This window comes from Triticum aestivum, chromosome 3A, assembly GCF_018294505.1.
Source record: "Triticum aestivum cultivar Chinese Spring chromosome 3A, IWGSC CS RefSeq v2.1, whole genome shotgun sequence".
NCBI classification, from domain to species: domain Eukaryota; kingdom Viridiplantae; phylum Streptophyta; class Magnoliopsida; order Poales; family Poaceae; genus Triticum; species Triticum aestivum.
Genome location: NC_057800.1, coordinates 674546727 through 674556997, shown reverse-complemented (window position 1 = coordinate 674556997; position 10271 = coordinate 674546727). Strand labels below are relative to the sequence as shown.

The 10271-nt window shown below is 49.2% G+C and overlaps 1 protein-coding gene across 1 annotated transcript; it reads right to left on the bottom strand.

Moving 5' to 3' along the window:
- Positions 1 to 233: 233 nt before the first annotated feature.
- LOC123063127 (protein THYLAKOID RHODANESE-LIKE, chloroplastic) lies at positions 234 to 4096 on the bottom strand. Its single transcript, XM_044486866.1, has 9 exons — positions 3381 to 4096; positions 2659 to 2761; positions 2495 to 2560; positions 2284 to 2358; positions 2125 to 2199; positions 1927 to 2007; positions 920 to 1210; positions 657 to 839; positions 234 to 550 (listed from the first exon to the last, which is right to left on the bottom strand). The coding sequence occupies exons 1-9, from the start codon at positions 3974 to 3976 to the stop codon at positions 503 to 505; spliced, it is 1518 nt and encodes a 505-aa protein (XP_044342801.1). The 5' UTR covers positions 3977 to 4096; the 3' UTR covers positions 234 to 502.
- Between the last annotated feature and the right edge of the window lie 6175 nt (positions 4097 to 10271).

The window sequence follows — 10271 nt, the reverse complement described above, 5'->3', positions numbered from 1 at the left end:
GGAGGGCATCTCTGTCGGCGACAGAGGGGAGGGAGGGGGCGGCGGCGGCTAGGGCAACCCCCTGGTCGCCTCAGAGGAGACAACACGGGCTATCGCTTCATTGGTTGAATTATTATCAATCACGCAGTAGTAGTAGTTATGACTTATTTTCTGTACCAATTTTCTTATTTGAATATTGCTAGCAAAGAGCAGTTTCCAGAAAAAAAAATCAGATTGCAACAATGACAGTACGCTTCACAACTGGAAGCTCGCCGGCCTCAGTTTCTTCATAGACGAGCGGGTGAAACATGTCAAGGCAGTACCCAGACTCGTAAACTCACACTTCTAGTAGTTCCACAATTACAAAAGCAAAACGAATCAATCACTGGAGATATATATGTACTGCTTGAGACCTTGGTACTCTAGCGTGGTGCCTTCTGAACAGCTCAATGGCCCTCTATACCTGGTTTCTTATACGGACGACAGCCAGCGATAAGCTCGATCCTCTCAAAACAACCCATCACTAAGGCGGCGAAGGCGAAGGAGAGGCCGGCGGTTTGAGATCTGGATACTGCACGCACGCAAAAGCAAGAATAACGATGAGCATGGCGTTTATATTTCAGATGCGTTTGTCTGTGCAGTGAAGCATATTGAAGTTCGGAACAGTATAAGCTTACGTTCGCATATGGCGAAAGAGGCCTGGGCTTCGCAGGAGGCGATGACTCTTCGACGGCTTCTGCCACCGGTGCCGAGTTAACTTCCGCCGGCGATTCGGTTGCTGCGACAACGGTGGCCTTCACCTCGGTTTTACCCTCTGAAGCTGGTGGGGAAGGGCTGGCCGGTGGTTTGAGATCTGGGTACTGAAATGCAGAACCAGAGTGTTTGAGTTAGATCGGTCGGCTTCACTTCTGCAGATAAATGTCAACGAAATATTGTTTACATTTGCAAATGGTGACAGGGGTCTCGATGATGTTGTGGTATCAGGAGGCGACTCTGTGCTGGCTTCTGCAGCTGGGGCTTCTGGTTCTGCTACTGGTGCAGCAGTTGCCGTGGCAGCAGCTGGGGCTGCTGGTTCTGCTACTGGGGCAGCAGTTGCCGTGGCAGCAGCTGGGGCTGCTGGTTCTGCTACTGGTGCAGCAGTTGCCGTGGCAGCAGGGGGCGCTGCCGCTGTTGCTGCTGCTGGTTGGCTCTTAGCTTCACCAGATGAAGGCAGGAGAGCCTGCCCGATTTCCTGCCGATGACAAAAGGATTTTTTTTTGCTGAATAACCAACCGAATTATTATATGAAAACCAATGCAAGTTTCCCCGCAAAAAAAAGAAAAAAAAACAATGCAAGTTTATTCATGTTCTGAAGAAAGGCGTTACACGGGGATATTCAGAGTGGAATGTATTTGTTGCCCAAACCATCACACATGTCTTTTCTCCACGAAAATTTGCACAGTTAGAGGACTTGAACATGCCTTGTTGCCAAAGAAACTCAGATTTTTCACACGGGAGCATCATGCTCACCAATGGTTTTCACTTTCACTGAGATTTCAATGAAAATCACGGAATTTCAGTAATTTCAAGACACTGAAATATTTACCTTTTGGCCAAAATATTTCGGCAATTTAAATAGTACACAGGAATTTAAAAAATCATTTTTTAAAAAACAATCAAACATTTAATTAAATTCAAGTTAATAATTCAGCCCTTTGGCCCAAATGCAAACCAATCACTGAGTTTCGGTTATTTCGGTTGGTCCTCAAATTTTTCTGAAACTGAAATTGAAATGTAAAACCACATTGTATTCAGTTTGTATCTGATACATTGTATCTGATGGTTGGCTTATGAGATAAACTACTATGAGGACATGAAAATTTGCCCTAGTGCAAATCAGGCGTAAGTTCTGGCAAACAGTGCACCAACCAAATTTAACTCTAAGCAACCAGGAGTATGACGAACTACCTTAATTTCATCAACAAGCTCCTTTGGCGCAATCTTCTTGTTAAAGAAGTCATCAATCTGTTGCAGGGTCTTCTTTCGATCCTGGGAGCGGCATAAATAGGTTGAGAAGAGTTTGACAACGAAAATCATTTTCACTATAAAGGAAAAGGTTGTCGGTCATATCTCCAAAGCCCAGTGATAAAAGAATGAGATAAGCACCTCGGCATACACGAGCTTGCTTGCCACAAGCTGGACAATGGCAGCTGAACCCAGAAACTGTAGCACGGTTTCTATCTGCAGCATGTCATACAAGATTTGTAATAAAGAGGAAATTGATTCAACTCCTCAAAATATGATAGCACGTCAAGTTTTAGAAACCTCTGTGTAGGCAAGTAATCCCAAACCAGTAGCTGCAGCAAGACCAATTGTGACAGGCAAACCTTCTGAACCATCCTGTAAGTTAGGCATCACACTCAGAACTCAACTGACACATAAATCTAAATGAACAAAAGCATGGAACCAGATGATACAGGGAAATAGATTTTTATTAGAAATGAGGTTAACAAAATAAAGGTCATGTCGAACTCACCCCAAATAGCTCACCGAAGTCCAAACTGAATCCCTTCTTGGGAGCAGTCCACGGAAGATCACTGCTCTGCAGTAGAGCACTAGCAAATGGTGACATTTTGCAGAGCGAATATACATGTTAAACACTAGTTAGCAGTGAAAACAAGCTTTGTGGAGCATAAGAACCTGCCATCCCCGAGGTCCTTCCGCACCATCCTTTACCGCAAAAGCACCTTTATAGCCATTGGATGTGACAAGCTCAGCAACTAGTTCAGAGTTCCCGTCAAACCTGTTTCAAATTTATTCACGTAAATGTTCGTAGGGACAATGTAATAAAACCATGTGGACAATTACTATAATACTTATCATAATTGCTTGTTTCCTCCTGAAGGACAAAAAATGAAAATTAAGTATGTGCCTCCCTTTTCACGGAACCATATACCGTTGATCAAAAGAGAAAAGTGAGTTACAATTATCTAGTAGAGTCAGAATTGTTTCAAGTTTTTCAAGATGCATACTATCTGTTCAGCTTTTCTCTACTGAGTTGAACTCCTCACTATTTATCAGTGGCATCTTAATTACCACAATCGACTTCATCGGCACCATGTAGAAGCATTCACAATGTTCTAACTTCTAAGTGTTGACAACATTATTTTCCAGAAGTCAATGAGCAGGCGGAGAACAGCAGGGATACAATCTATGAGGATTTTACCCAAGTAACAAGTTCTTTGGAATTTATTCATGTAAAATTGGTTATCATTAACTAGTTTATTTTAATTTTGAGAACATAAGACGGCACTATTCCCAGTTCGATTCTTAACAAGAAGTTTTCACTGCCTGGCTATAAAGATTGGGCACACAAAAAAGCAAACACATTGCAGGCGTCTACAAAAACTCCAGCTACTCACTTGTCAAGGATGATCAATGTGGTGTTCTCCGGGTCCTTAAACCTCAGCGCAAGCTTCTTCAAGAAACCGTTCTTGTCCTCCCCGTCGTAGGGCACGGCCACCGCCTTCTTCTTGGCCTCCGAGATGTCCGGCAAGCCGACCTCCCGGGCGTCCTTGAGCGGCCTGATGTCGACGAGCTGCGCGTCTGGCTCCTCCAGAAGCCTCCGGTACGCGGCCTTCACGGACACGGTTTCGTATGGCTTGGAGGCGCCGCCAAGAACCTGGGAAACGGCCAACGGCACGGCTACCACGGCGAGGCCCGCGGCGACGACGAGCGGGTTCTGCGCGACGAAGTCCACCAACCCGCCGAGGCCGAGGTCTGGGAGGGAGAACCCGTCACCCCCACCACCGGCGGTGTCGGACGAGAGCCGCAGCATCTCCTCGTAGGAGAGTGGGGCGGCGAGAGCGGCGCCGCTGCCATTCAGTCCGAGCGTGGTGAAGAGGCCCGCCGCGGGGCCTCCAAGGGGGAGGCGCCTATTCCTGGGCGCCTGTCGAGGCCTCCGGGCGCGCGGGGGAGTCGGCGTCGTTGGCGCAGCGGAAGAGACGATAGCGGCCATTGCATTACCGGTGGCGCCCGGCGATGTCGGCGGGAGCGGTGGCGCGGGCAACTGCTAGTGGCTGGCACGCAGGAGCCAGGTTCCTCACTGTGGGGAGATGAGGAAGGGGGTGAGCTGGGAGGAGGCAGCCAAAGGGAGGGCGCCACGTGGATGAGGAGATGAGCCTCGTGGCCGTTTGAGAGGCTGTGATTTCTCGTGGACTCGTCGTCAGTTCTTAGAATGCGATCTTGTTTGTCATTTCTAAAAACCGCGAGCATGACACGTTGGTTACCTCAATACGTACGCGGACACGACCTGGCGCGCACAAGGACAGTGACCGATCACATCCTAAATTTTTATTTCTCATATCCAGATACCTCAATTAGCAAAATTCAAATTCATATTACACATGCATTATAAACTTATCATGCAGCCGCACCTCCGGCAACTGCGAGTGTGTTTGGTTGCTTGCATTACCCCCGACCAGGCTCAGTTGGGCCACGGAAAACATGTTTGGTTGCAAACACGGATGTCTGGCTCGCATCAACATTAATTTTAAAGCAGCCTAGAGCCTGACTCGCTAGAAAACCTCGAATCAGCAGTTTCCAACGAGTAAGGCCGAGTCAGGCGCAAAAGGGGGCAACGTGCACGCGACGATGCAAGGGGAAATCGAGCGGAGATGGCAGGAGAAGGAAATTGGATGACACGGGATGGCACGAAATCTAGCCTCACCCCCATTTACTCACTCACCTCTTGCTCTAGGACAAGCCCATCCTTAGTTCTTAGCACCAGTGGTGTTGGCGACTCAGATCTGCGCAAGAGGCGCCGGTAGCAACATCACTCTCCGACTGCACGAGCTACTTCTTCTCTTCTTTTTGGCCTCCGTCTTGTCCTCCTCGTCTCAGCCATGCCTCCCCCCCGGTCCTCGGCGGCGGCACCGAAGCTTGCAAGCAGCATACAACCCCCTCCCCCTCCTATGTTAGGTCGTTTGTTATGCTGTGAAGCAAGGTATAGTTTCGATTTCCCATTGATCACTACACCATTGATGTTGCCTAGGTTATGGATGAACGGATGAAGCTGCTAGTTTAGGCAGCACATTGGTAGCTATGATTCAAGTCTGGCTCATGTTGGTCCACAAGAGAGTTGTTCAATCCCGTCACCTGTTATGCTTCAATGTTAACCCCGGATAAGTAAAGGATAGCGAATTTGAACTACATCTAGAACTGCGATGAAGTAGAGGCTTTGTGGATGCTTCAAATGAAAAGAACACCTTTTCACCAGGCTTGTGGGGCTGCTAGAAGATAACACCCACATCGCTATGACATAGCAAGCTGCCATGTTCCTCCATGTTATAGGTCATAACCAGAGGTTCAAGGTTATCCATAGCACGTTCGGGAGATCAATGGAGACCATTTCCAGGTACTTTAGGCAAGTGTTGTATGTTGTTGGGGAGCTTAGGGGAGAGATGACCAAGTCATCAATAGGCCAAACTCCTAACAAGATTCGCACTAGCCCGAGATGGTTCTATATTTCTGATGGGGAACGAAGCATGAAAATCAAAAGAATTCCTACGAACACCCAAGATCTATCTAGGAGAAGCATAACAACGAGAGGGAAGAGTGTGTCTAAGTACCCTCGTAGACCGAAAGCAGAAGTGTATATAACGCGGTTGATGTAGTTGTACTCTTCGTGGTCCGATCACGATCCAACCGATCTAGTGCCGAACGGACGACACCGTCGAGTTTAGCACACATGTGGCTCGATGACGTCTCCTCCTCGTTGATCCAGCAAGAGAAGGCGGAGAAGTAGATGGGATCACGACCATCACAACGGCGTGGTGGTGATGGTGGTGGTGGAGCTAGTTCAGCAGGGCTTCGCCGAGCGCTACTAGAACGAGGACGGAGGAACTACGGAGTAACGGGAGAGAGAGAGATGGGCACCAAGGGCTTGGTGTGTCCTCTTGGGATGCCCCCTCCCCTCTATATATAGGTGGGGGCGTGGGGAACAGCCCCTCCAAACCCTAGGGCGCGTAGCCAAGGGGGAGATGACTTGGACTCCAAGTCCAATCCTATTCCTACTAGGACTCCCCCCTTTTCCCCTTCACTAGCCACATGGGCTTTTGAGGACTTGGTGCGCCTAGCCCAATGAGGCCAGGGCGCCTCCCCTCAGCCCATGCGAGCCCTTGGGTCATGGTGGGCCCACTTGTAGACTTCCGGAATCCTCCGGAACCTTCTAGAAGCTTCAAAGTACAATACCAAAAAAGCTGCACCTTTTTCCGGAACCCAAAATATGACTTCCCATATATAAACCTTTACCTCTCGACCATTACGAGACTACTCATGACGTCTAGGATATCATTCGGGACTTCGAACAGCGTTCGGTTACCAATCATCAAATATCCCAATACTTCTCTAGCGTCAACGAACGTTAACCGTGCGACCCTGCGGGTTCGGGAATCATGTAGTCATGACCGAGACACCTCTTCGGTCGATAACCAATAGCAGTACCTGGATGCCCATATTGATTCCTACATATTCCATGAAGATCTTTTATCGGTTGAACCACGATGTCAAGGATTCGGTTAATCCCCTATGCAATTCCCTTTGTCCGGCGATATGTCACTTGCGCGAGATTCGATCGTTGGTATCTCCATACCTAGTTCAATATCGTTACCGGCAAGTCTCTTTACTCGTTCCATAATATAAGATCCCATGACTAACTCATTAGTCACATAGCTTGCAAGCTCTTTAAGATTTTGTATTACCGAGAGGGCCCAGAGATATCTCTCTGTCATACAGAGTGACAAATCCTAGTCTTGATCCATGCCAACCCAACAGATACCTTTGGAGATACCTGTAGAGCACTTTTATGATCACCCAGTTACGAAGTGATGTTTGGATACACACTAAGTATCCTCCGGTGTCAGGGAGTTACACGATCTCATGGTTTAAGGAACATATACTTGACATGAAGAAAGCTATAGCAAATAAACTAAACGATTTGATGCTAAGCTTACGATTCGGTCTTGTCCATCACATCATTATCCGAATGATGTGATCTCGTTATCAAATGACAACTCATGTCTATGGTTAGGAAACCTTAACCATCTTTGATCAACGAGCTAGTCTAGTAGAGGCTCACTAGGGACACTGTATTGTCTATGTATTCACACATGTATTTTAGTTTCCGGTCAATACAATTCAAGCATGAATAATAAACATTTATCATGAACAAGGAATTATGATAATAACCAATTTATTATTGCCTCTATGCATATTTCCAACAATCTCCCACTTGCACTAGCACTACAAAAAAAGACACATTCGTGACATTTTGGGCTGAACGAATTTTTTTCTGTCATACATATGACACTTCTATGACGATAATTGTGACAAAACCCTGTATCATCATAGATGTGGTGGGCTCCTACTTCTATGACAAAAAATCATGACAGAAAATGGGCTTTTCGTCCTGGGCGGGCCGGAGACGCAGCTGCATGACATTCTTTGGGCCGTCCATGACAGAAAAAACCATGGTAGAAGCGAGGGGGAGGAAAATTTCAGGGAGTTCCCGGTTACGGTGGGAGGTCGGGGGCCGAGCGATGCGCGTTTCTCTCGTACACGTACGTGCATGTGTGCGAGGCATTGGCTCTAACTGAACCCGAGCGAGGCGTTGGGCTCTAACTGAACCCGAGCGATTGCACTGCAGGCTACGCGTTACTGAACCCGAGCGATCGATCGATGGCTGTTAACTGAACCCGATTGAGCGGTTCCTTCGCTACTGCTGCTAACTGAAGCCAATCGATGCTTCCTTTGGATGAACAGTGAGCGTTGCGAGGGGGGTGGGGGTTGGATGAACAGTTCCCGGTGGGGGTGGATGAATAGGACCCCATGGTGTTGCCTCTAGATGAACAGGACCCCGATCGATCGAGCCGGTTGGGGTTGGATGAACAGGACCCCGTGGAGGGCTGGATGAACAGGACCACCATGTGGAGGGCAAGATGAACAGTAGACGGTGGAGGGCAGGATGAACAGTAGCCCGTGGAGGGGTGGTTGAACAGGAGCCCGTGGAGAGGGCTGATTGAACAGTAGCCGGTGGAGTAGCGCGCGGTGGAAGCTGGATGAACAGTCGCAGGTGGAGGCTGGAGGAGGTCGATAGTGGATGAACAGTAGCTCGTGGAGGCTGGAGGGGGTCGACGGTGGAGATGAACAATATCCCGTGGAGTCCCGTTTTGCAGTACTCCACACCCCTCCCGATGAATAGGACCGCCGTTTCGACCGTAGTGCTCTAACACAAGTCCGTTTCCTCCGTTTTGCGGTACGCCACACCCCTCCCAATGAACAGGACCCCCGTTTCGACCGTAGGAGGTCCGTTTCCTCCGTTTTGCGGTACGCCAGACCCCTCCCGATCAACAGGACCCCGTTCCAAACATAGGAGGTCTGTTTCCTCCGTTGTGCGGTACGCCAGGCCTCGTTTCCATCGCCTGTTCCGTCCAAGCCCTCCCGATGAACACGACCACGCATTCCGTTCCGACCCAGCCGGTTGGCTCCCACGCGTTCCGTTGCCTCCCGATGAACATGACGCATTCCGTTGCCTCCCGATGAACACGACGCATTCCGTTGCCTCCCGATGAACACGACGCATTCTGTTGCCTCCCCATGAACATGACGACGACGTTGTTTCTCCGTTCCGACCCAACCATGTATACGAGCCCTCGCTGTACGTATGCGCGAGTAGGCGTTCGAGACCCCGCCCGTATGTACACATACGTGGCCATATTTTCTTTTTTGCACTCTGGCCTCTACTACGACACGTGCGTGCCTCTACATCGACCAGTATGTACGTACATGTTCACGACCAGAATGACAATGCTACGTACGCTTCGACCAGGTGGGTCCCGACTGTCAGGCACTTCCTTGCCTGCGAAGATGTAGCTGGTGGGTCCCAGCAGTCAGGGGGCGAATCATTTTTTTTGCCCGGACGCACTTCCTTGCGTGCGAAGATGTAGCTGGTGGGTCCCATCTGTCAGGTGGAGGAATCATTATTTTCCGCGTAATAAGGAGGCACTTCCTTGCTGCGGCCGTGGACCCAGCTGTCAGCCTCTCCACGTACAGTCCATGTCCGATGGAAGTCATTCCTTGACCACGTTGACCACGTCGCGCCGAGAGCACCAGGGCGGTGGACGACGGCGAGGCCTAGGAAGAGGACGACACGGAGGCAGGGAAGACTCGGAAGTTGTTTCCCATGCGGAGGGGAGTACGACTGTACGAGGGTTTACTGGTTCGTCTACCGTCGCCGGAGAATAACAACAGGTGTGGGTGAGTAGAGGGATGGCTAGGCCAGCGATGGGAGTACGGTCGGGCGGTGAGGCCTGCACGGCAGCACAGCCGGCCGCGAGGAGGAGGGAACAGGCAGTCCCGCCGGCGCTTGTTTGAGTGGCTGGAGCAGGAAGAGGAGAGATTGAATAAGTACGACGGCCGTTGGATGGACATCCAACAGTCAGTGCTTGTGCGTCAACTTTTTTTAGGAAAGCCTCAAATCTGTGGAAAACAGCATACAAACCATCTGCCATTATTTCTAATAATTTACAGCCCATTTACTAATTCTTAAGGTTTTTTTGGAGCGCATATTCTTTTTGTTAGCATTACAGCCCATATTGTGGCAAGGTTAAAAAATTATACAAAATTTTGCATATTTCGGTGCGGTCCGAACTGTTTTTAGTCCCGAAATTTCTACTCACATTCAAACTGATTTTAAAAATAAATGTATATCAATATAAAATCCAACAAATTCTCCACGCATAAAAATTAATGTAATTTAAAATCTTGAAATGAAAAAAAAAGATATTTTAAACTAATTGCCGGTTTGATGTGTTTTAAAAATGTACAACCCATTTCTCATTACTGATGGCCCATTTTCTCGGCCAGCCGAATGAAAGCTCTCCTCGTCTTGAAAGATTTGCAGCCCAACAGGCCTGACAAGCGACTTACTTGGCAAATCATAAAAAAACTGGGCTGTGGCCGTGGACCCAGCTGTCAGCCTCTCCACGTATAGTACTCTTCCGATGGAAGTCGCTCCTTGACCACGTTGACCACGCCACGTGGAGAGCACCACGGCGGTGGACGACGACGAGGCCTAGGAAGGGGACGACGCGGCAGTGGAAGCCCGCGCGGAGAGGACTATGAGGGTTCACTGGTTCGGCTGCGGTGTGGGGCTGCCGTCGCCGCAGGGCCTGGCTAGCAGTGAGAATAGTAGGGGTGGTGAGGCCTCTGCGGCCAGCAGGAGCATGTGGCACGACTGGCGCTGCTTTGGGCGG

Excerpts from the sequence above, each read along its gene's own strand:
- LOC123063127 (XM_044486866.1), bottom strand. The coding sequence starts at position 3,976 with ATGGCCGCTATCGTCTCTTCCGCTGCGCCAACGACGCCGACTCCCCCG. Across the intron at positions 2,200-2,283 it reads GATTACTTGCCTACACAGAG|ATAGAAACCGTGCTACAGTT; the intron begins GTTTCTAAAACT and ends GACATGCTGCAG. Across the intron at positions 1,211-1,926 it reads AGCTTGTTGATGAAATTAAG|GAAATCGGGCAGGCTCTCCT; the intron begins GTAGTTCGTCAT and ends TGTCATCGGCAG.